The following is a 25,151-nucleotide window of genomic DNA, read 5'->3' on the forward strand; positions in this document are numbered from 1 at the left end:
GTAAGTTCTTTTATGCCTGGTAACAAATTGAACTCATTGTTTTATTGTCACATCATGAGAACCAACCTAAAAGTTCTAGTATTTGACTTAAACTATGTTCTAGTACAGATCGTACTTAAAACTTCTAATCTGCATATGCGGGAGATAGGCTTTTAATCACATTAATATGTCTGCCTTATTGTCTCTAGGACTATAGTTAATAAGAAGGAACTACTGGAGTTTGCTCAACTTGGCTGTTACTTGGAATATGATCTCTTTGGTACTGAACTCCTTCATTATCAACTCGACCCAGATACTGACATGCCTGATGATAATAAAAGAATTAAGAGGTAAATGTGATGAAAACTCTCATAGCATTCCTTTTACTAGCCCTTTCTGATAGTCATATCTGGGAGAATATTATCAAAGAGTCAGAAAACAGTAAGCAGGCTGAATCAGACTTGCAGAGAAAAATATGCCTATGCTGTTTCAGGGAGAAAATCTCTATATATTATTTCTATGAGAAAATGAGTCATCCTAAGTAGGCAAAAGCTTAGCATAGCCTTATAAGTTCAGTGCAGATGGCAGCTGACAGGAAACACAGATAAAACTTAACCCCTACCATGACAATACGAGAACAAAATAATTTTCCTCTTTTACCCCTAATTAAATAAGCTACTTCTTTCTCATGTTGACCACACTAAAGTCATCACCTACAATGAATATTTGAAATGCTTATCAAAAGTATTCACTAAACTGGTAATTGCAACTTAAATGATAAAAATATAATGCCTATTCTGTAAAACTCAACCTTTCAGAATTATTTAATGTGTGATAAAAATAAACAATTATAGGAGTCCTTCTCTGCAACCAAGTGGAAAACTTCAGGAGTAAGGACAGCTACCTGGTTTGGTCTTGGTTTACATGGTGATATGAAGATAGGGTGTACCAACTTAGGGAATCTTGGAGAAAAAGTAGATTTGAGATTGACAAGGAAGAGTTTAGTTTGGAAATATCCAAGTGTTTCTCTCCAGGGGAGTCCTGAGATATGGGTGTGAAGCTCAGGGCAGAGACTTGAGCTGAGACAAATTTAGACATCATTGGTTTATATGTGATAATTAAAACTACGGGAATGAATAACTCAGAGAAAAGGATGAGGACAGAACCCTGGAGAACACTGACATTTAAGGGATGAGCAGGAAGAGCAACTCAAGAACAAACTCAAGAAGCTTTCAAAGTGATGAGAATAACAGGGAAATGCATTGTTATGAAAGCTGATGGTGAGAAAAACTTAAAGCAGAAGGACTTAAACATCTATTATATGTGGCAGATATCAAATGAAATAAAGACTGAAAATCCTTTGGATTCCACAGTAAGAAGGCCCTCATTCCACAATTAGTAGAAAAGACTTTAGGAATGAGTGGAAGGTGAGGAAGAGGAGAGAATGTGAAGAAGTTCGGTAGTAAAGGCAAGTAGAGACACAAGGCTGATACTAAAAGACAACATAGAATCAAAGGGAGATTTTGTTAAGACTTGAGCAATGTTCGTGTGACTGAGAACAAGAGCAGAAAGAGAATGAACGAATGAATTCATGGCAGTAGTGACTATTCTACAGAGTTGTTAAATAGTTTATATGAAATAAAATATGCAAAGATTTTAACTGAGTATGTGGTGCAGAACATGGAAGTATTCAATAGAAGTTAACTAAAAATAAAAAAGTCTGAAGAGATAATAAATACAGAGCAAGGCTCCAGAGGAGAAAAGTAATCTGAGAAGCAAACAGAAGGCCAGATAAGAAAGAGTGAGCAATGGTGTGAATATAGGTAAATGACTTAATGAAGGGAATAGGAAGCTGAGGACATATGCCCATATGTTCTCTACTGTCCCTGTGAAGTAGGCATGGTCTTATCCTGAGAAAGGAGGGAGTCAGGGCAGGACCTTGTAGAGGAGGGTGAAGGCTGAGAATGGCTGCTGGGTGAATGAGAGAGATACTGACTGGGGACATGTAATATGTAAGACCTAATTGAGGCTGGAGATCATGAGTTTGTATTAGCACCCATGCACATGATGTAGTTATTTTTTTTCCCCCAAATCTTTTGTGTTTTGGTAGTAGGGCCAGAGAACATTGTGGGCAGAAGTTGAAAATGTAAGTAGATAGATCTAGGGTTAGGGTTCTATCTGAAAGATGTAGTTGATATCCAGAAGATCAAGGGAGTAGTTGAGGTGAGGGTCATGGGGTCAAGCTCGAAAGGGATGAAAGAGTAGGAGAAATGGGCAGATATATAGGAATAAAATAGCAGGGAAGAATAGCGAGAGGCTTTAATGAAGTAGGTAAGTATGTATAGAGGAAATGTAAATGAAAAAGTGGAAGATTGGAGTTTGTGGTCAGTTTGGGGACTTGAATTTTGAGATTTCAGAGGGGGAGTAGAAGCAGAATTGGTTATGAGTATGGGAAACTGGTTGGAATGGGCGTAAACAAAACTGGAGTTGTTAAGCGAACCCAAGAAACTGAGGCTCACATATTGATAGTTGAACATAAGCACACTGGGGCTGAGGGGAAGATCTTAACCAGTTACCTCAAATGAAACAACCCTACGTTCTTTCTCTGGGCCAGCAGACCTTTAGATCTGTATGCCTCCTGATGTCTGTATACTGACACTCCTCCCTGATGACCTCATTAACAGTACAATATGCTTCACATTTAATATCCTTAGAGCTAGTTGATAAGCGTTATACTACTACTTAAGTAAGGAAGGCTACACCCAGCTCTACGTGAGCAAACTGCTTTGATCAAGGAAACTAGATCTTTTTTGTTGTTTTTTAGTAGTCAAACCAGTTCCCTGACAGATTTTTTTGCTTGTTTCTTTTTTGATTATTTTATGTTTTTAATTCATTTGCCCGAGAACACCATTCGATATGGCCTGACAGGTTTCCCTAGGTCACTACTATTTTGTACCATGTGGAGAGGTGAATATTCTTTACCTATAAGCCAAACCAGAAAACAAAGCCATTGCCATAAAGTTGAATTCCTTCTCATAGTGACCTTATAGGACAGAGTAGAACTGCCCTATAGAGTTTTCAAGGCTGTAAATTTTCATGGTAGCAGACTTCCACATCTTTCTCTCACAGAGCAGCTGATGGGCTTGAACCACCGACCTTTTGGTTAGCAGGCAAATGCTTAACCCCTGTGCCACCAGGGTGCCTTTGCTTTACTTATAGGCATCTTAATTTAAATTAAGTGGTGTGGTAGGTCTTTTTCATCTTTCATGCTCTCAAACACATGATTTCCTGATGGATGCCCTCAACACATGTTTTCCAACTCAACTTGCACAAAGGTAGTTTGCACTAGGACCTGCTTCCTAAGCTCCTTCGCGGCAGGGAGGTGTGTCTTTTGCAGCCTTACAACTTCTGTGAGTCTCCCAGGTCTTCTGGGACAGAAGATAGGGATCCATAGAGGGGGATCTATGGAGGAGATCTAAGGGCAGGAGATCATAGCTTCTTCAACATTCCTTCTTTGCTCCTTTTGGCTATTAGTTCAAGAATTTAATTTTGGTTATCTTTTATAATGCCAAATGTAAACATTCTGGATATATGGAAAAACAACAAAAATTATATATGTATGTGTGTTTATTTATATCTATGTATATATGTATGTGTATGTATGTGTGCTTAATCTTCCTTAAATTAAAATCATGCATTACATCACTTGACCCAAGTGTGTCGTTATTGTTAGCTGTGGTGGAGTCAGCTCCCAACTTATGGTGACCGCACACACAACAAAATGAAATGCTGCCCAGTCCTGCACCATCCCCACGATCGGTTGGGGACTGGGCCACTGTAAGCCGTAGGATTTTCATTGGCTGATTTTTGCCTCCACTGACAGGTGGTGCCTGCACATGAGGTGCATTGGCCAGAAATCGAACCCAGATCTCCTGCATAGAAGGCGAGAATTCTACCACTGAACCACCATTGCCTTCTGACCCAAGTGTAACTCGTGTTAATTACCGAATGACCTTTTGGATTCTATGTGCTCCTGTACCCCATTGTCTCCCACCTTTCAGGTAGCTGATTTTCACCATCCATCTGCAGTCCTTTTTTGATCCATACTCATCTAGCTGTGAAGTACAAGAACACAGAAGCGTGCTTCTGCCTACCTCTGGTTTTTAGCACCAGAAATTCTGCGTCTAACACCTGTTTTCAATCTTATGCTCCATTTCTCAAATCTTATTATATCTCTGCCTTTTTCACACTTTGTAGTCTCTCTAATATTTGTTTGCAAAACACTAACTCATTTGTATTTCTATAATTACTGAAATTTTTTTTGTCTTCTCATCTGTAGTGGTTCTCCCCTTCTGGCAGCATCTCTGTAACTACTGTTCTTCCACACAATAGTACAGCAGGAGAGAGGAGCTTTTATTTCAAGAGTGACCAGGCTGTATTTCTTGATAGGCTATGGTTATGACTCTACGGCCATAATGTTGTCTTTCTCGTAACAGAACTAGTCTCCAGATTCTTGGCTTAATGAGTTCTAATGGTTCCCATTTTAAAATAAGAGTATCTTATCCATTATATTCTTTTCTTGCCTCTTCACAATTCAATAATTTTGTGTTTCAGGGTGCCACACGTGGCGTCTTGCAGTAATTATGTGTTTATGCATATAATATGCCTTTGTAGTAACAAGATATCATTTTTCTCAGACAAGGAAAAGAAACAAAAACCTTAGGAAATTCTCATGAATATAATGGAAAAAGTGTAGTCTCAGAATCTTCTGTTCTGTGGTACTTCTTTTCAGTTGTGGATCAAGAGTTGTTACACTAAGTTTCAGCATTGTGGATGTGTTCTTGCCAAGTCTTTCTCTCTTTTTTTTTTTTTTTTTTCATAATCATGTAACTCTCTTCAACACCTTAAATAGAGTTTGTTCCAAAAGTAACTGAAGATCAGGACTTTAGAATGTTACATAAATTTCAATGAGGCAAATACCCTTGGTGGCACAAATGATATTTTTATGACACACACGAGGAGCTAATGGCATGAACGCAGACTTCTAGACAAAGCACTAGGTTGGTTCTTCTTTAGCACTTGAATTCCCTTGACCTGAAAATACAATGTCTGTTCAGTCAATTCAGACTCATGGAACTGTGCTCCATACGGTTTTCAATAGCTGATTTTTTTGGAAGTAGATCCCCAGCCTTCTTGTGAAGCACCTCTGGGTGGACTCGAACCACCAACCTTTTGGTTAGCAGCGAGCACGTTAACTGTTTGCACCAACTAGGGACTTCTTTTGCTTACCATAAAACCAAACCAAACCTATTGTCATCAAGTCGATTCTGACTCATAGCGACCCTATAGGACAGAATATAACCGCCCCATAAGGTTTCCAAGGAGCGGGTAATGGATTGAGCTACCGACCTTTTGGTTAGCAGCCAAGCTTTTAACCATTGTGCAACTGGGGCTTGTTATTAAATATTACTCATGGGCTAGAATGCTAAGAAAGGCTATAGAAACAAAAAGGATACCTTTCAAATAGTTACCCCCTGGAAGAGATTGCTGTCCATTTATTTTTCATGGTGGGAATCTAACAACTGACAGGACTAGAAAGAAAATCCGTAGAAGAGTCTCTGTCTCTAAGTTGCATCTCCTGCCATCAGAGATCCATGGAAGTCAAGACAGATACTGTCCAGACTCCAGACACACACAGATGGTGGCTGTCAGGAGGTGACTCACACTAAAGATCACAGCAGTTAACAAAGCAAAGAAGATTAAATTTTAGACAATAGTGGGGAAGCTGTTCTTTGGTCAGTTGACTATACATGCAAAGGAACTGCTCATTATTTTAGCTATCGTTGAAATGGAAGGAATGTAGCGCTCAAAATAGAGGTACCTTTGCCTACCTGTTTAACATGACTGTCTAGCTTACCACATACTGTTCACTTTCAAGCCAACTGATTTTTCTTTCAGAATATTTCACTTGGAGAAAGACTTCTTTTAATTGCCTGCTTTGATCCCAAATAGTCATTGATTTTATTTGCTAGATAAAAGAGGAGAGAGGGAGAGAAAATGAGATCTGAAAAATGGGCATACTAAAAGAGGCATTTTAGAGAGGAGATCAGAATACAAATTCAGAACAACGTTATTTAGTGAAATGCTAAAGTGGTCATTCATTCAAAGTGGCATATCCCATTAAAGGCTATATTTGGTTCAGAATTGCCGGGCAATGTCATAAATATCACAGGCTGGAAATTTCTGTGTGTGTGGAATAAGGGTCATGTTCCTGCTAGGATGCAGCAATATCTTTATCATCACCACACAATATTTATTAAGGGTCTCCCAGTACATGTGCCACAATAGAAGGCAGTATCTTTATGACAAGCACAATAGTTTATGAGTAAAAAGTTTAAAGAACCCTGAAAATTTTAAATGTCAGACAAATGTCAAACAATGAGTTAACATTTTTCACAGGGTGCGTCTCCTGGTGAATGAGGGCTACGAAGATCGAATTCTGATGGCACATGACATACATACGAAGCATCGGCTGATGAAATATGGAGGTCACGGCTATTCTCATATACTCACCAACATCCTTCCGAAAATGTTACTTAGAGGTATAACTGAGAATACACTTGATAAGATACTAATAGAGAACCCTAAGCAATGGCTAATGTTCAAATAGGATGATTGTTTATGAATGTACACCTTCAGTCTAAAACTTGCAGAGAATATTCAGTAGGATTTGAAACCAACTGTGAGCTATTCCTCAGAGTTACATAGGACTGATGATTGACTATTTCCTGTCTATGAGAATTTGGAGAATTCTGCCTTCTCCAAAACTATTGCACTTGCACTGAGTTGAATTGAGTCCTATTGTTTTGCCTTTGCACAATAGAGAAGTATCTACTTCCAATCAGTGATTTAAAGTAGGGGTAAGCGGAGGTTTTTCTTCTTTTCTCTCTAATCTATCAGCTGTACTACTTGAGAAAATGTAAAGTGTTTCTAGTTAAATTACTCCCTTCTGGAGCAATCTAATGTTTCTTGTAATATTGATGATCCTGGTAATTACCCTGCTGCTCTTTAATTAATGCTTAATGAATGAGATGGCACTTTAAAATAGCTTTGGCAGAAAGGGAAGTTAAATTTTGAGGCGTTTTTTTTCCCCAAAGGATACTATAATACAATGACCAATTCACAATGATAAAAATATCTTGAAAGGTTAATTACATGTTGTCTGTCTATATATTTTAAGAAACCATTTTTTAATGCTTTTGGCTTTCTGGTATGCATTTTGTGGTAAATTTTGTCTCATTTTGCAAAATCTGTATAACAGGCATGAACACATAAAGCACTGAATTAGAGAAATTCAATCATAAAGTCAAAATATATTACATAATATAGTTTAATGAATCCGTACATTTATAATAACAAAGGCCACAATTTAATTGGTAAGATATAATGCAAAAAAGAAACGTCTGCCTTACAAACAGTCCCTTTACTTTCTTTACCTTTTGTTTTTCCTTGGGCCTGAACAGAGAAAATAATGCTTATTTATCTGAAGAAAAGGTCATGTCTATTAGAAAGGACAGTCTGATTCTAGAGCCTACTCTTTAAAATGTACCCATCCCTGATTCTTTGTGTAAAATTATTCTTTTAACTCTTAGGTAAAACTTTTAGTTGATATGCACTGCTACTTATAATCTTTTGCTGGAATCCTCTTTATGCTATTTGGTACCTAAAAAAAAATCTCCAAAACCTTGCTGCGAATTCCTCTTTCAAAATGCATATTGTTAAATAAAAAATAAAATCCATTATAATTCAAGTTATCTTATTTAGAAAGGCCAAATAGAATCAGTCATTATTCTTGTTGAATAGGCTAAGTGTTTTTAGTCATCTAAATCATGACACTTACTCAGTCCCAGGCATTTAAACAAAGCAAACAGCACCTTCAGATGAGAACACCATGCTTAACTTTTGGAAAGTTGAGGTTTCCTAAATAAAAGATATTTATGCTGATGGAAAATGATCAAGAACAGAAATGTATTAGAACAGAAAGTACCAAGGAGGAACAAGCCAGCAGAACAAACTAATTCCTTTAAATGAAAAAATGCAAATGTCCTTCACCAGTGAAACAAGCAGATTTTTAAATCTCTGTTTTTGAAATCTACTTGTCAAGAGCCTTCAAAGGCAACTGAAAGGGGAACAGATTTTTCATTGTAATCATGGAAGTTGCCTGATAGTTAGGATATATCAACATGCATTTTTAATCTTTCCCTTAGATTAAAGAGATGACTTTTGGCAGTATATTTGAACCAGAGAGAAAGGATTTGCGCTATTCTCAAAATCTACTTTACTGTCAGCTTCAATCCACCTCAGATAAAAATTTAAAAATGATAATTCAAATGCATATCATTCATAAACATTGTAATGGAAAGCCACCTTGTTTCTGCAGTCCTCATTTGAACAGTCTGCCTGGACTGCAGTTAAAGTATTGATTGGTATATGATAATAAAGGAACCATAGGGCTTAATTGACGCACATATGACATACAGGGCATTTTAACCTAATAAAATTTATGGTTTTCTGGATAATCAAAGAAAAGTCATTTATTTTGCTACTCCATAGATTTTTGTCATTGAAAATAAGTCAAATTAGGAATATATATATGTGTGTGTGTGTATCTTTAAATTAAATTTTGAGGCTATACAACCACAGTTCCTTATGGACTAAAGCCATATATGTATTATATTTCATCTAACATATATATATGTAGCAGGTATTTGTATAAAATATATACACTTTGTTGTCATGTTAGTTATACGTGAAACTGTTAATTTTGAAATAACCTCAGGCTACAGACTTGTAGGAACTGTTTGAAGGCCTTACTTAGTGTCCCCTTGGTGTTGCATGCGGTAGCTCAAATTAAACCTTTGTGCATTGGGTTATGAATAATCTTTTGTTCTAAAGAAGGCAAAAGCCTCAGTCTGATTTAATACCAAAGAAGAAATTTTTCTGACTTTCCCAGTAAATCTAAATGACAAAATGGAGACGCAGGGGATTTTCTAAATACATACGTAATTACACATTTTCACACTTAGAGGGTCATCCTATGATACAATTTCAATCTCTATTTTTAAAGTCTATCCCCAGAAAAGAGAGAAAAAAAAATCCGTAAGAAAAGAAAATGTGAAAATGATCAGAGGTTTGGGAATTCCCTCAAATCCAGAAAATTCCAGGTTAAGGCTTGAAGTTGAATCATTCCCAGGTCTAGCTCTATAAGTTAACAAAAGTACAAGGCAAACCATTTCTTTGGGGACAAGCAGCATTATTTCAATTAGACCTTCTCCTGCAGGGTAAAATCCTTCTTCCCCACACTATGAATGGACTCCAAGTATCATAATAAGCAGGTAAACTCACAAGAACCAAAGCTGACATATGGATAAAAGCAGCAAGATCACAGTACACCAAAGTATCATATATATTGAAGGAATAATTCAGTGTCTTAGATTTTTCTATAAAAATTTGTGATCTATATATAGGACTTCATTCACATGGACACTAACAATAAGGAGTATTTGCTTTGGCGGTAGTGGATCACACATCTGCTTATCTTGCTTCTAATTTTTTTTTTTTTTTTACATAATGTTTGAGTGATACAGATGTGAGTCAGGTAGCATTTGATTTCCCCACATATACACAACTGAGGTGCCCCGCAATTGGCATCCCCTGGGATCCTTGATTCACTGCCGTTAGCCACACGAATCCAGTGTTCACGCTCAGAATCACCAGCTTAGTTTCCACATTATCAGTCAGCATAAATAATAAATCCAGAAAATGTGCTGTATTTGTTGTTGTTGCCGCCATGAGCTTTCCCACCATCTAATTTGATATAGACTTCATCTCCTGGCTCCAAATGAAGGACAACACTGTTACTGGCATAGTCGTAATTCTGATCAGCATCTTGGGCAATTGCACTAGCCCGCACCTATGTGAAACAAACAAGAATTAAAATTCTTCAAAGAAAATTCTCAGGTTTTCTTCTTTTTTTTGCCACTCACACAGCATTATAAGAAGGCTTGCTTCCATAGCACAGAATTTAGCACAGACAAGTCCACACTTTGGCCTTGGAATCTTACGGGGATATTATTGTAACAGTTTCAACAACGTTGTTGGAAAAGAAGAAAGGAAGGAGGACGGGGTGCTTTAGTGACAGCTGTTCCAGCAATCTTTTCTTACTATATATTGGGAAAGAACGCACACCAACCTTTTCTGTCCCTACATCGCTACTTTTTTCTAATTCCCTGAATCCCTATCCCCAATCACTTCTTGAAATAAAAATAATAGTACTTTTTTTTTTTTTTTTTGCGTTTTAAATTAAGCCAAATAGCAATATTCTAATCAGCTGCTTAGGAGTACAGAAGTTCAAGCCTAACTCCAGTTGTTCTCCACAACTCTTAGAAAATCTTATAGAGATCCACAGTAAACAAAAAACCCAGGCAACACCACTATACGCAGGAAAAAAGGAAGACAGTCCTTTGATTTGGGGCTTTCAAAATCTAATTCAAATAAAACCTTTAGCCAGACTACTTCAGAAGCCTAACTCATTTAATCATCTTTGATTATATCACTCAAGCTTTCAGAGTTTTCTATTTATGCCTTTTTATCATTTAATTATGATGTATGCACTTAAATCAACTGTTTAACTTCCACACATCCAAAAGTTATATGAGGAACTAAATTTCTGTGATTTGAGGGCTGTTAAATTTCTAAAATTTTTTAAATTATCTCTTTGAACGCGCTTTTATATTTAGGTGATTCTAAATATGTGGTTTGCTTTGGGGATAAGGCTGCTTAAACTGTTATGTGCTCGTGTTGAGCTTCTGATCTCATTAGTGTGTGGATAGACATTTGTAAGCAGACAAATTGCCTATCATATCAAGTAATATGGACATTCTGTCACATCCTCAACTCAAATTAGGCTTCGGATTCATTTAGGATGTATTTTGATTCTGCCTTGGAAGATCTTTCAATAGGCAGACTTGAATCTGATTTATTTCAGTAAAACATCTTCCACTTTGTGGCTTGTTTCTGCTCAACTATACTGATATTTCCCTGAGTAACACAGCCAGTGATTAAGTGATTCTGCAAACCTGCAGTCTGTAATAATGCATGACTTGGGGTACCATATGCTGGATTTTGTCATTTGGCAAAATGAGGGAAATGAGACATAAGTCAAGAATTTCCATGCATTTCTTTCAGAATTTAAATGATAGGTTTTCAAATTAAATTTTCATGTGGTATGTTCTCACTTTAACGCTGGAGTGTTAAAAAAAAAGGAGAAGGCTCTTGACATTGGTGAACTTGTAAAGTAATTTGAGTAGTATTTTAAAAATTTCTTTCTGGATATCATATACCAAATAGAGAAAGGGCTTAAAGGATTTAATATTGCTTAACACTGTGCTAACTCTCACTAATACGTTGTATAATGAAAGCAATATACCATGTAATTATGGTCAGAAGCACTGACTCAAATGTACACACCAATTTAGTGAGGTGATCTGTTTTGACCATTAAGTAATAATATAACTGAACTTCATAATATTTCCTAGGAATGAATCATCAGTTTGTAGGAGTTGAGTGCTTTGAGTCATTAATTTCATGTAGTCCTTAATTCCCAGGGAAAAAATCTACAAGGAGTATATTGCTATTATGACCTGATTTTTTTTTTTTAATGTGTGGCTTTTTAATAGATGAGAGAAATTAAAATACAAAATAGTAATTAGCCATGCTATTAATATATGAATTAATAACCAATCTACTATATATTTATCAGCCATTATTAATAACCAGGCTCGCATTCTATTCAGTGTTTTGGGTGTTTAAGATTATGTTCTATGGGGACTCTGCTTTGACATTGTTTTCTATATGAAGACATTTAGGAAGCAGGACTCATTAAAATCACTTGATTTAGAGACAATAATCCTAAATATATACATATATAATGTAGTTTTTATTCTGCAGGGTGTAACCACAAAACCATGTAAATGTAACCACAAAAACCTGCAAATGCATTAGTGTGATCCCTCAGACAGGCAAGTTACCCTTATGGTTTTCACTTCCTTTGTTGGATAAAGCCAATGTGATCGCTTTTTAATGAAAATAATTCTCTAAGTTGTTAACCTACAGTCTCCCATAAGACAGCCTCCCAATCAAACGACCGCCACACTCCAGTGTCTTTACGTGATTTTAGGGTGCCTGTTCACCTGATCATACTGTAAGGTATAATGGGACTTCACATTTCAAGCCCTGGCATCCAGCTCAGTGACTCCAACAATTCTTCCTTTAAGCCATCAAACTCTTGAGGAAGGTAATGCATGCACCCTGGAAGTCATTTTCAGCATTTTCTCTGGGAATATGATGTATCCTTTCCTCAGCCCAATATCTCCAGTTCTCCCTACATGTGGTCTAACATCTTTTCATAACACAAATTAACTCTTCAGGTTCTGCTTTATTTTTAGTCCACGTTGCACTGCCCTTAAAAAGATAATTTGACATTTCATTAATCTCTCTAATAAATGAATCTCAACCCACAGACTATTCATTCTTTCCAATATATTTCATGTTCACTGATGCCATGGTTAATAATTTCTGAGAGTAAAAACTGGTCTTCAATTATTTTAGAGTTAAAAATACTAAGCCAGTTTTATTTTTTATTATAGTGGTATTAGAGTGATTACATTCAAATAGCAATAGTTTTATTTAGGTTTTCTGCTAAAACTGTACAAACCTACGAAAAACATTTCTATGTAAAGCTAGCTGAGTCTGGCCTTTACCTTTAATATGCACTGTCATGGGCTCCCAGCAAATAGTGAGATTAAATTTAAGTTGACGGCTTCACGGGGAACATGAGAACTGTGGTTCTTCTAGTGGTGTGTTTGTGAGAATGTAATAGATTATGCAGCTTTAGCATTATCTTCTTAGTGAGGATTTATCATTAGAGGCAATATTTATGGCAACATTTGCTAATTTAATTAATTGCTGCTGATGTTCTCATAATTTCATTTTCACTGTACTTCTGCGGAATCATAAACAAAAGGTTAAGTGGCATATCAGGTTAATTTAGTGGCCTTTGATGTTTCCATCTGTGATCCTGCATTCAACACAAGGCATAAATACAATGGCTCTCATGTGGGTACGGTTCAGAGGCATTCCTCTATCCTGGAGTAAACTGCGTGCATTTTGAGTTTAATTTTTGTGCTTCTGGAAATCCACTTAATCCATAGAACACTACACTGACATGGATCTCTAGTTTCTGTTTTATGAAAACAAATTCAGTCAGCTCAGAGGGGGAAACTGCCATTCAAAGAAGAGATCAGCCAGAATATAACTCAAAATCAAGAATAAAGTATTTATTTAATAATAATACTAATAAAAGGTTTTAGAAGATTTTTCATTTGTAATTGCCTGTAGACCAGACTTTACAAAATAGTTCTTTTTGAGAGACAAAAGTCCGTAACAGTAATATTGTAATAACTTGTCCAGAATAGTCCAGACTGGAGTCAAAGATACATTGTTTAATACTATATATTTATATTTCTGAATTACCTGTTGCACGCCTTTTGCAACATACCTTTCGTAGCAGCTGAATAATGCCAATAGAAAGCATTATACATTATAAGGCCAACTGTTTTACCTTATTATTTTTTCTGACCCTTGTAGAATGTATATGGATGATACAAAGCAGCACTGTACACTGTACACAGTGAAATAATTTTCAAAACAACATGCACACAGAATACCTATATGGAATGGTTTTCTTGGAATCAGTGGGGCATACACAGGCTCAGCAGTGTAGACACCACCATTTAAACTAATTAAAATGAATCGTTCCCTAGTTTTTTACGTAACTGCAATTTCCAGATATTTAAAGATGTGAGCATTTTCATACATCAGCTGATAAAGCTTGAATCTTATTTCATTTTAATTAATACCTCCAAAAACAATCTCTTCAGCCTGATGGTATTTTCCAGACCTAACCTTTGGGTCAGAAGAGAGCCAATTTGCAAATAATGGGGTGCCTCGTTGAAGAGCTGTTCATAAACCATTTTGTTAGAGTGACACTATAGCTCTGTCTTGGAGCAATGAGTCATGTCCTTTTAAACCATTTACCTGTAACTGTCCTATGACTCTATGAATAGTTTTTACTAATCTTAATATTCTTGTTGTGCATAATAACTACAATAAACAACCCTGGCAGTGCCTCCTGGTGGCCATTTTTCCTTTTTTTGTTCTACCCTGTCCTGAGGGTCCCTTAAGCCATTTGCTTCTGAATTCCTTTAGAAGTGAGGGAGTGGGTAGGGAGAGAGAGGAACAAGAGTTTTTGTCCTTTCTCTCTATATACATTTAGGACACTCATCTTTACTTTTGAAAGAATTCTGACACTGAATTAGGTGTTTGGAAGAAATTCTGCTGCATGTTGCTTAATACAAACTTGGGTTGTAGCCAAGAAGGTCTGAATGTTCAAAAGGTGAGTGACCTGAAGCCCTATTAAACAAACAAACAAAGCTCTTGAATGGATTCAGACTCACAGCGACCCTTTAGGGCAGAGTAGAACTGCCTCATAGGGTTTCCAAGGCGATAATCTTTATGGAAGCAGACTGCGGAGGTCTTTCTCCTAAGGAGCCGCTGGTGGGTTTCAAACTGCTGACCTTTCGGTGAGCTACCGAGTACTTAACCACTGCGCCACCAGGGCTTCTTCTGCATCTCTACCCTTGGTAAATCAAAGTTGTTGCTTGCGATGAGGACTCTCGATGGCGACGGCGGGTCTCAGGCCATTCCCTGTGCCACCCAATAAGCAAAGTTAAAGCCGGAACTCGACTCAGGTTGCAAGCTGCAAGGCCTCGCCCCAGTGGCTGCAGACTCAGCGCTTGCAGAAAGGTCCGATTACACTTTTAAGTAGTTACAACTATTATTTTCCTTCTCTGACAAAGAGATCGGACGCTTCAGCTTTCCAATGACCGCGAATTTCCCAAGCTAACGGTAAAGTGCCCCAGCAGAAAACAGAAGACCCACGGCCCTCTTAGGGGTGCCATCTGGCACAGGAGAGCAAGTCCTCGTGGCCGGGGCTAATCTGAGGCTATTTCACAACCAAGGCCAAAGCTGCTCCCGCATGTGAGGGAGAAAGCTGGGGTTGGAAAGACTTTGACGCAGGCGCGCCCGGGGCTCTCCAGCAGTGAGGTCCTGGGGCTAGGCTTGGGCTACTCGCGGTCCTGGCCACCATCCTGGGTGTCCTCCTACTCGGTTCAGTAGAGTTTGGACTCTGTGTTTGGGTGCGTGTTTTACTGTGTAAACCCACAGAGTCTCAACTTTTTCTTTTGTTATTAGCACTCCTTCCCTCTCCCCTTTCCTTCTTCTTTGGCTGAAAACTAAACCAGAGTTTAAGTCTTAGCACTGACTAGAAGCGCTTCACCGCCTAGCACGCGTCCAGGGCCCTGCGACGGCTGGCGCCACAGTCCTGCCTCGGGCCTGGGCGCGCCCCAAGTGGAAACGCCCCTTCGGGACCTTTCTTTCTCCCTCGGACCCCGGTCTTTCTCCTTTGGGTTTGTCACCCCGGCGCGCCCATTCTGGGCTTTCCCAGCCCTCACATTCCCGGGAAAGCCAGCATGAAATCCAGCTGCCAGGGGTTGCTTCTCGCTCCGGGACTCCCCTCGTGCACAATAGGTCAGGGGGATAGAGCTCCCGGCTCCGGTGCTTCCCGCTCCTCCAGGATAGCGCTCTGAAGCGCGCGCACCAAGTGCCGGTAGCCGGCTTGGGAACCGCCTTCCTCAGGTCTCTCGGCGCCCTTCCCGGTGGACAACAGCCGCCTGGGTGGAACAGGGTCCTCCCTCGCAGTAGCTCCCGGGAGCCGGACGGCCGCGCCCTTCTCCGCGGGCTCCCCACCCCCATTTCCGGGGTCTCCTCCCTCTCGCTTGCACCTTTGCGCGCTCTCTCCCCGCCCTCCCGGCTGCTTGCCCGCACTCACCTGGTTGTTTTTGCAGAGATCAGCCCACATGCTGGTGCCGTCCCCTCCGCGCATCAGGACGTGGTAGGTGAAGAAGTAGATGCCCGGGATGGAGCAGGTGAACTTGCCTGTAGTGGGGTCGTAGTGGTTACCAAGGTTGGTGACCACGTCGTCGAACTTGAGCACCTCATAGCCTTCGTGCTGCCGCTTGAGGCCAGCGTAGAAGGCGATCTTGGGCACCGTGCTGTAGGTGGCGGCGCTGATGGCCCCGGCCGCGTTCAGGCCGGGCGCCCCGGGCGGGCCTGGCAGGCCTTGGCGTCCCGGCTCGCCCTTCTCCCCCGGAGGCCCCACGGGGCCCGGTGGCCCAGGCTCACCCGGGGGCCCACGCGGGCCCGCCTTCCCAGGCCGACCCGCTTCGCCTTTGGGCCCCTGGATGAAGGTGGGCAGGGACTGCATGAGGCCACGGTCGGGCGTGGCGGCTGTGCTGGGCGCCTTGGTGCCCCCGTAGGGGTCGCAGACCATGCGGCAGGTACCCAGCATCTCGTAGTGCGCCGACGTGCCGGCGGAGCTCACCAGCACCGGGATGAGGATGACCAGTAGCAGCACCATCACCACCCCCAGCGCCCCGGCTGCTATCAGGCGCCTCCTGCTGCCCACCAGCCGGCTCAGCGCGGGGCGATCCTCTTGTCTGCTTTTGGACAAAATTTTGAAGGTTGGGCGGGGACCTCCTCAGAGCCGAAAACAACCCCCTGCGAGCCCCAACTCCCCTGGGCGGTAGCGCACCGGCCGCTCCTCTTCTGCTCCTGCTCCCCCCGCTGAGGCTGCGGCTGGAGAGGGAGCTCGGGTGCGAAGTGACTTGAGCTGAAGTCCCGAGCTGGGGGGGTGAGGGCTGGGGGAGGGGTGCGCAGGGCGCCCTCTCGCCTCCTGCGAACCCTTTCGCACCTGTGGCTGCCGCAGCAGCCGGCGCGGCCACCCGGAGGGCAGAGTCAGCCGCGGCCTCTAGCGCTCGCCGGGACCGCTCACACTTTTATGCCGCCGCTGCCAGAGATCGACTTTTCCGTTTTTGCAGACTTCGCCAGTTCGCACTAACTTTCCGTCTGAAGTTGCCTTTTTCTGCCTCCTTCTCCACCTTTTTCGCTCGCTCTGTTCGCCCTTTCTTTTTTTTTTTCTCCCTTTTGCAACCACCACAACTCTAATAGAGGCGCACCCCAAAGAGCCGCGCTGGCCGCGCAAGCTCGGGCGAGCCGCCCTCGGGGTGCGCGGAGCGGCTGCGGCGGCGGACGCAGTGGGCTCGGCGAGGCTGGAGCCGAGGAGCAAGCGAGCAGCGGCGAGCGCCTCACGGCCAGGAACGGAGCGAGAGAGAGACTGAACGCAGGATTCTGCCTGGGTACCACCTGCCAGGAGAAGAGGAGGCTGACAAACGCGCGCCGGAGCAATTTATAGGCACCCAAGGCACAGAGGAAGGGGAGCCGCTTTGGCATCTCATTGCAGCATCTGCTCTGCTCATCCCACTCAGAGAGAGTTTGGCATTACTCTGACAATGTGGGGATTTTTTTTTTTTTCCTTTCGGCCTCTCTTTTTTTTCCCTCTCCGCACATGGATGAACAGTGAGATCCTGAATACTCCCTTGCTAAACCCAGGCGATGGCAGCGCTCTCACTGGTCATACCCAGGGGGAGGGAGGAAGGAACAGATGTGCAACAGCCTTCAGAACTCAAAGGTCACACCTAAGTCCCCTATTTTCCGACTGCCAGCAGCCCCAGCCAGAGGCGGAGGTGAAGGTAGAAAGGAGGTGGCTTGGTTGACAGTATATCCCTATTGACTCACTCACAATCGGTGCTTTAGGTGTTTTTCAAAATGCCACTTTTAACATAAGGAGGACCCTTTAGAATTATCCAGGTGGTAGACGTGATTTTTTTTTAACCTTTACTTTTTTCCTTGCCATTCTTCTAAAATGAAATGAGGATGTTACCCTGCGAACACTCAGCTGTGTTGAAAAGCCAAAGGACATTATTTCTCAGTGATTTTAAATGAACATGTCCACCGCATAAAGGAGGGAGGGGCGATTCTTTTTATAAATTCTGCACAATGGCATATATTTATGCATACTTGAGTGTATACATATATACTGTGCTTACAATTGCTTATAATGGTGGCGATCTTTCAGGAGATACTGCCACTGGACCTGAAGTGCATTTATTTAAAAAAGCCACATGCGTAAGAAGTAATCACTTGTCAAAATGCCTTGAAATGTCTTAAGATAAAGCAAACAGTGTCTCAAAAGTTTGGGGCTTGGTCTTTTCCTCAGATATAGGAAGAGTTCTATAACCTCCGTAGCAAATTTCCCGAGTGGATGTTGGTGGGGGGTGGGAGGGATTGGAAAAAACTATGAGAGAGAAGAGCCCCCACTCACAGGGAGAGAACCAGAGAAGGAACGGCCTGGATTTGTAATATTAATGGAAAGTCTCCAAAGTAGATATTAGGCAAGTTATCCCACCAACAAATACGTAAGAAACGCAAGAATGGCTTGAAATAAATTAGTAGAATTGATTCAGAAATCATACTTCTGCATCAGGAGCTATGCATGTCAATCATACGCGGGTGACATTTGCTTGTCAGTACAGGGATGATGGCTGGGAAGACGTGACTTATTACATCAGGGCGAGAATCTGAAATGAGAAGCAGGAACAAATAAGACTACAACAAGGCAAACAATAACATCCCTGGTGGCAATCAGCAGCCTGTGATCTTGTCTACGGGCTCCACAGCACTGACATCCTCTCTGTTCCGTCTACCTTTGCCCTCTCCTCCACCCCCACCCTACTAGTTTGGTTCTCTCTTTCCCTTTTTCTCTATTTGGAAACAAAATAAGGTCAAACGAGCAGACAGAAGGAAACGAGGATTCATTGGTTCTTTTAAGAGAAATGTCAGCAGCTCCTTCAGCTCTTTCCTGGGAGAATTAGCACCAAGGAGTTGGCCCAGGTCTCCACCTTATCTCTCCTATGGGCTGCTGATAAAACCACTGCTCCTGGTACTGGAACCTTTTCTTTTCCCCTTTCAAACCTTTAACATTTCTTATAGGGTGGTGGTTTTATAAATGCCTGTCTGTATCTTGTGCTTAATTGTACATATATTTTAGTAATATTTTTGTTAATATGAGCTATCTTATTTTCATATTTTTAGGCAGAAAATACATAGTAAGTTCTCTACTGGCAATAATATCTATTTTTTCCAAACACCTTCTGGGGTGCTTTTCAAAAGTCTTCTTTCATGGGGGATAAAATGATAAGATGCGGTGTAGCCATGAAAGCTAATGCATTAGTGAAATAAACCCCTTTTCTGATGTGCCAAGTTATCAAAATCCATAAGGCCTCTTTATTGCTAAAGTCAGCTTGGTAGAAGGTAAAAGGAAAGTGTTGTTTTGTTTTTTACTGAAGCATTTTTTTTTACTGCTGTAAATATATAGGTAACAAAGTATTTGCCATTTCAACAATCTTCCCATGTACAGTTCAGTGACATGAATTACGTTCATCATGTTGTCCAACCATCACCATCAACTGTTCCTGAATGCTTTCATAACCCATAACAGAAGGTCACTGTCCCCTTGGCTTTGTGTCTTTCTTTACCTCTCTCTCTCGCTCACCCCTGGTAACTACTAATCAGCTTTGGTCTCTATACACTTTTCTATTCTAGGTATTTTACATAAGTGGGATCATACAATATATGCCCTTTGGTGACTGACTTCTTTTACTCAGCATAATGTTTTCAAGGTTCATCCACGTTGTAACATGTAACAGGACTTCATTTCCTAAAAGGAGAGTTTTGAAAAGGTAGAGTTGTATACTTAAATTCTCACAAAAACTTCAAGATACATGGAGTTTTCCCACTGAAGAATTTTCATCTTGTGGAAAACCTATCTAGGATACCATGAAATATTAGAATTGGAATGGACCCTAGAAATCTAACCTCTACTCTGCTCACTGTGCACATAAGAGGACTGAGAAGGAATAGAATAAACTAGAATCAGGGCCATCTAATGAGCGTGCTAGTACACTTTCCGGTCAACCACAATATGGACCTGTGGTACTACTCCTAGTAACTGAGACTTTCCTCCTTCCACTTGCCCTGTTGACAAAGCAATGTTTCATTTTGCAAATGAGTGCCCTAACATCTTAAAGCTGAGAGGCTCAATAATCATCATTAACGATGAAGGCATCATCTCCCCAGCCACATGGTTGACCCTAGACTTTCTGTCACATGCACAAACTCGAACAGGGATATTTGGATTTTTTTTTTTTTTTCATGAAGCAGCTTAAATTTTTGGTCTCTTTCTTCCCCTCTAGACATGTTCCTACCATGTACTTTAGGGGAAAATTATTTGTGTCCCCCCAAGAGTTTCAGCCACCAATGGTTGGGTGGTAGACGCACTTATGGCTGGTTACTGCCAGTTTCCACTGTGTGAATTTCTCAGAAAGTTCTCTGGAAAGTTACTCACACTTCAGCTCTTTTTCTGACAGTTTGAATAAACCATCTGATATGGCATATTACTCATCATCTTTATATGTATATAATAATAGAAAATGTGTCAATTAAAAAAAATACTTAATTTTCTTCAGTCCCCATCAGAGAACCAAGTTTTCTCTCATATTTGATATTAAACTTGGAAATAGGCCCTGGAATCTAATTTTCATAGCACTTCCCAACTATTTATCAAGAAAACACCAGGCTTCATATTTCTCTTCTTTCTGTTACTTGGGCTTTTTGGGACCCTTCAGACGATGGAGTCAAACCCAGAAACCCATAATCATTCTGAAGATCCTGTGATTTTCATCTTCCCTACATCATTTCTGTTACTTTCAGAAAGTTGAGCAGATCCTAAGCACACAATTCCCACACAGACGTGCACTCCCATCCATTAATCTTTATTGAGCACCCACTGGCAGCATAGCCCTACACGGGGCTCTTCTTAAGCAAACAAATATTTAGTCACGAGAGTGATTTCCAAATCTGGCAGCACTTAAAAGAAATAGCATTTTTTAGAATAGGAAAAGAAAAAAATTAACAAACCCAGTGGCCAGCTACAGAAACAGACATAAAAAATACACAAAGTTGGGAGTGGACCAGCTATTTACCATTAATTTCCAGATCTACAAACTGTATTTCAAAACATATACCCTTTTGACTGAAAAATTACAGATTTCCATCCAGCCAGAAAGGGCCTGATTAGAGTTCTGTAGGGAAGCAGCATAGCCTTTTGGCTTTGGAAGCAGACGGGTCTTCATTTGAATCCAAGCCTCCTTAGTTACTTAAGCTCCCTGAGGCTAAATTTCCATTTCTGTGAAATGGGATTAATGCTAACACCTATCTCATAAGACTGTTGTGAAGATTAAGTGAGCTAATGCACACAATTACAATGGTCTCCAACCATTTAATAGCAAGAGCCTAACGAAGTCCAGGAAACCCTGGTGGCGTCGTGGTTAAGAGCTATGACTGCTAACCAAAAGGTCAGTTCCAATCCATAAGGCACTCCTTGGAAACCCTATGGGACAGTGCTACTCTGTCCTATGGGATTGCTACGAGACAGAATCAACTGAAAGGCAATGGGTTTTTTTTTGTTGTTGTTGTTAATAAAGTCCAGCCTTCATCTTAGCATATTGTGTTTGTAGGAGTAGGGGGCGTATGTATGGATAGGTTGATAGAACACAAGGCATAGTCAAGGAAGCTAAAGCTGAAGGGTCAGACTTAAGACAAATGGCATAAAATGAACAAATATTATAGGATTGAACAATACTAAAAAGAGCACAAAAGTTCTCCTGGAGAGTTGTCTGTATGTACTCTTTTATAATACAAAACAAAGCAAGACAAATCTCAGAACAGGGGCCACTTTGCCCTTCTCCAGAGTAAGAAAACAAAGTTTCAGATCAAGATCATTTGAACCCTCTTCAGTTTGATAGACCGTGTTTTCAGATTTCAGACCTAGTAGGATGCGTTAGAATGTGCTTTCTGTCCTCTAGAAAGTCCTCCAAGTCAACAAGTTGCAAGTGTACTTAAAAATTATCAAAACAGTTATTCAGGAACTCCTTCTGTGGGTGATGATTCAGAAAAACACAAACACATATACAAACATCCAGAGATTATGGCACTTTTATACAGGTAGCCAAAGGAGCCATCAGTCCAAAGGAGACTTAAGTCATAATCACATTCAGTAGGGAATTTTCAGCACAGGTGACAGTGAGTTGGAAAGCTAGCTTGGCAAGTATATTGTCAAAAATTACTGGGTAGCCACATGGAGATTATAACCTGCATGTTACATGAAACTGAGTTACAGTGTATGACTTCAAGTTCGTCTCAAATTCTAGCTGTATCAACCAATGAAAATATGAAATCTCCAGTACTGAAGTGATATTTTATACTCGCCATCAGTGGAGTGTTTGATCCCTGTGGCCATACTTAATGTAGAATTGAAGGGAAAGTTACCAAGAATGAAGTCTGAGAGAGCACTAAGTACTCCCACAATTAAACTCTGGTCATCATGTATTAGGCATACAAGGAAGATAGATGGATTCAAGAAACTAAAAGCAGCTCCTATGAGACTATAGGGAAATTTTCAGCTGAAGATATATCAGAGCGACAAGATAAGAAGCTTTGCAGCAGACAGATCAATGGGGCGGGCAGTGATAAGAACTGTGGTAGTCTTATTGTTCTGATTTGTTTTGCTTTAAAAAATAAAAACATCATGGATTTTGAGAGGCAAAGTTACAGTGGACCACCAACAGAACCAGACCCTACCAAGAAAAAAAATTTTTTTTCTTGAGCAGCTGGATATTCTAGAATCTAGCTCTAAAAGTAATTAGGCTGGAGGAGGTTCTAACATCAAGTAAAGACATACTCATCCTACTTAAACCTTCAAATAAAAACATGTACAGTGAACAATTATTGTGCCCTTGTGTGCAAATAGGTACTTGTAGCAAATAGCCACATCAACTTTTCCCTAATGCAGAGTCTCTTGAGGATACTTTTAATCTATGTAAAATAGATTTAATCTGAAACAATAATCCTAAAATGAATTGTGAAGGTATTTTATACTCATCATAAACTGCAAAAAATAAAATTAACCCATTGGAAGATAGTTGTAATATAAGTGAATGAATGAATGAGTGAATGAAAGGATGAATGAATAAATAAATTTGGTCTTTGGGGCTCTGGAAAGTAGAAAATGCCAGTAAAAGTTGGTCCTACTTAAATTAAGTTGGTCTCACTTAGATGAAAACTTAGATAAAAGTTTTATGTTTTTCTCATTTTTTTCTGTATAGTTCAGGATAACAGTGGTAATTCTGACACTTGTCAATAAGCACAAAGGCTCCATAGTTTTACTCAGGCCCCTCTAACTACTCATCAGAGAATGGGAAGATTCTGGATATGAGCCACTCCAGAGATGCTAATACTTCTGGAGTTGTTAGCATGGTATTGTCTGCTGCTGCCCCATTTGGACCATTCTACAAGCCAGCAGCTTCACAGGGACTGGAACAGAAGCAAAACTGTCTATTTTATTATCAATGGACACTTTCATGAAAGAAAGTTTAAAACTGTCAGCTAGATTAGGGGATTTTCTGAATGTGTCTATGATCCAATAGCTGCCATCATATGTATATATATATGACTCATAGTGACCCTATAGGACAGAATAGAACTGCCCCATTCACTTTCCAAGGAGCTCCTGGTGAATTTGAACTGCCGACCTTTTGGTTAACAGCCATAGCTCTTAACCATTATTCCACCAGGGTTTCTGATATATATATATATATAAAATATATACCCATATATCCCATGATTTCTTTTATACTATTCATTGATGATATAGGACATCTGATAAGTTGTGCCTTGAGTAGTTTAAGGGACAATAACATGAATCCTTTTGGACAAGTAGGTGAGATGAGAGTTGTCATATAGGGAAGGCCGTGTATTATTTGCTCTTGAAGATTCATTTTTGTGGGTGAGCAGAAGGTCTTAATGGCTAGATAATGAGAGCCAGATATTGACCACCCATGATGGCTTTTCTGTGTCAGAAGCCCTAGATGATTTTGACACCCCAACTGTTATGGATTGAATTGTGTCCCCCCTCAAATATATGTTGAAGTCCTACTCCTCATACCTGTGAATGTGACCCTTTGGAAATAGAATTTTCTTTTGTTATGTCAATGAGGTCATACTGGAGTAGGGTGGGTCCTAAACCTAATCCCTTCTGAGGAGAGAAGAGACTCAGAGAGACACACACATGAGGAAAGACACCATTGACTATGGAGGCAGATGTATGTCTAAGCCTGGGAATACCAAGAATTGCCAGCAGCTACCAGAAGCTGAAAGAGACAAAGAAGAACATTCCCCTAGAGCCAACATCCTGAATTTGGACTTCTAACCTGCAAACCTATGAGAAAATAAATTTCTGTTCTTTGAAGCTACCCTACTCGTGGTATATTTTTTATGGCAGCTAGGACACTAAGCCACCAGCACACATGAGCACTCCTACTGCCATCAGATAGACCACTGATTGAACTTCTTTTCCCCAGGGTTGAGGGTAACACATGGTCCTTTAAAAAAAAAAAGCTCTGGAAGAAAGAGAAATTTGGAGCCAATTAAAAGGAAGCTTAGGAGAAATGTGGTTCTCAGACAAAAGCATGCTTTAGGATTAAGCCGCATAATCTTTTTCTTCAGAAATTCAGAACAGGCTCAGAAGGCCCTAATCTAATGTTTTATCTAGTGTTTGACCGCACTAGTTAAAATGAATTCTCAGGATAAATCTGTTCTATTATCTTCTCATTAATGTGTTTAATTTAATCTACAACACCAAGCAAATAACTGGACTTTACAATCTGCTTTCCCTTCCTCCAGGCATTTTCATCTCCAAACCATCTCACACACGGCATTTGTAATCATCTTCCTTTCGGGACCACTCAAAGCACGTCACCACTCTGCTCCGAAACAATGACTTCCTCATGATCTGCAGGTCCAGAAAGCCCACCTTCTTCAGCATGGAATGCCAGAGTCTTCACAAAAAAAGCCTCCTTAACTTCCCAGTCTTGGTTTTTTCATAACTGACCTTTTCCTTTACTCCATTCCCCAAACAAAGAAAAAAAAGAAAGGTTGCCATCGAGTAGTCCACCAGATCATAGTGACCCCATGTGTTA

At 40.4% G+C, this 25,151-nt stretch overlaps 2 protein-coding genes across 3 annotated transcripts in view; one reads left to right on the plus strand and one right to left on the minus strand.

Annotated features, from left to right (window-relative positions):
- Window positions 1-9,957, plus strand: part of PTER (phosphotriesterase related) — an 80,255-nt gene extending 70,298 nt beyond the window's left edge. For both annotated transcript variants that reach the window (XM_064284889.1, XM_003410567.4), the window contains 2 exons: window positions 189-329; window positions 6,439-9,957. In XM_064284889.1, the coding sequence (XP_064140959.1) occupies window positions 189-329; window positions 6,439-6,649 (352 nt within the window). In that variant the 3' untranslated portion in view covers window positions 6,650-9,957. The remainder of the gene's footprint in view (window positions 1-188; window positions 330-6,438) is intronic.
- Window positions 9,583-16,645, minus strand: C1QL3 (complement C1q like 3). The gene is made up of 2 exons (XM_003410566.4): window positions 15,989-16,645; window positions 9,583-9,952 (listed from the first exon to the last, which is right to left on the minus strand). Exons 1-2 carry the CDS (start codon window positions 16,574-16,576, stop codon window positions 9,773-9,775), a joined length of 768 nt encoding a protein of 255 aa, XP_003410614.1. The 5' UTR covers window positions 16,577-16,645; the 3' UTR covers window positions 9,583-9,772.
- Between the last annotated feature and the right edge of the window lie 8,506 nt (window positions 16,646-25,151).

Source organism: Loxodonta africana, chromosome 4, assembly GCF_030014295.1.
Source record: "Loxodonta africana isolate mLoxAfr1 chromosome 4, mLoxAfr1.hap2, whole genome shotgun sequence".
Classification (NCBI taxonomy): domain Eukaryota; kingdom Metazoa; phylum Chordata; class Mammalia; order Proboscidea; family Elephantidae; genus Loxodonta; species Loxodonta africana.

Excerpts from the sequence above, each read along its gene's own strand:
- C1QL3 (XM_003410566.4), bottom strand. The coding sequence starts at position 16,576 with ATGGTGCTGCTACTGGTCATCCTCATCCCGGTGCTGGTGAGCTCCGCC. Across the intron at positions 9,953-15,988 it reads ATCTCTGCAAAAACAACCAG|GTGCGGGCTAGTGCAATTGC; the intron begins GTGAGTGCGGGC and ends TGTTTCACATAG.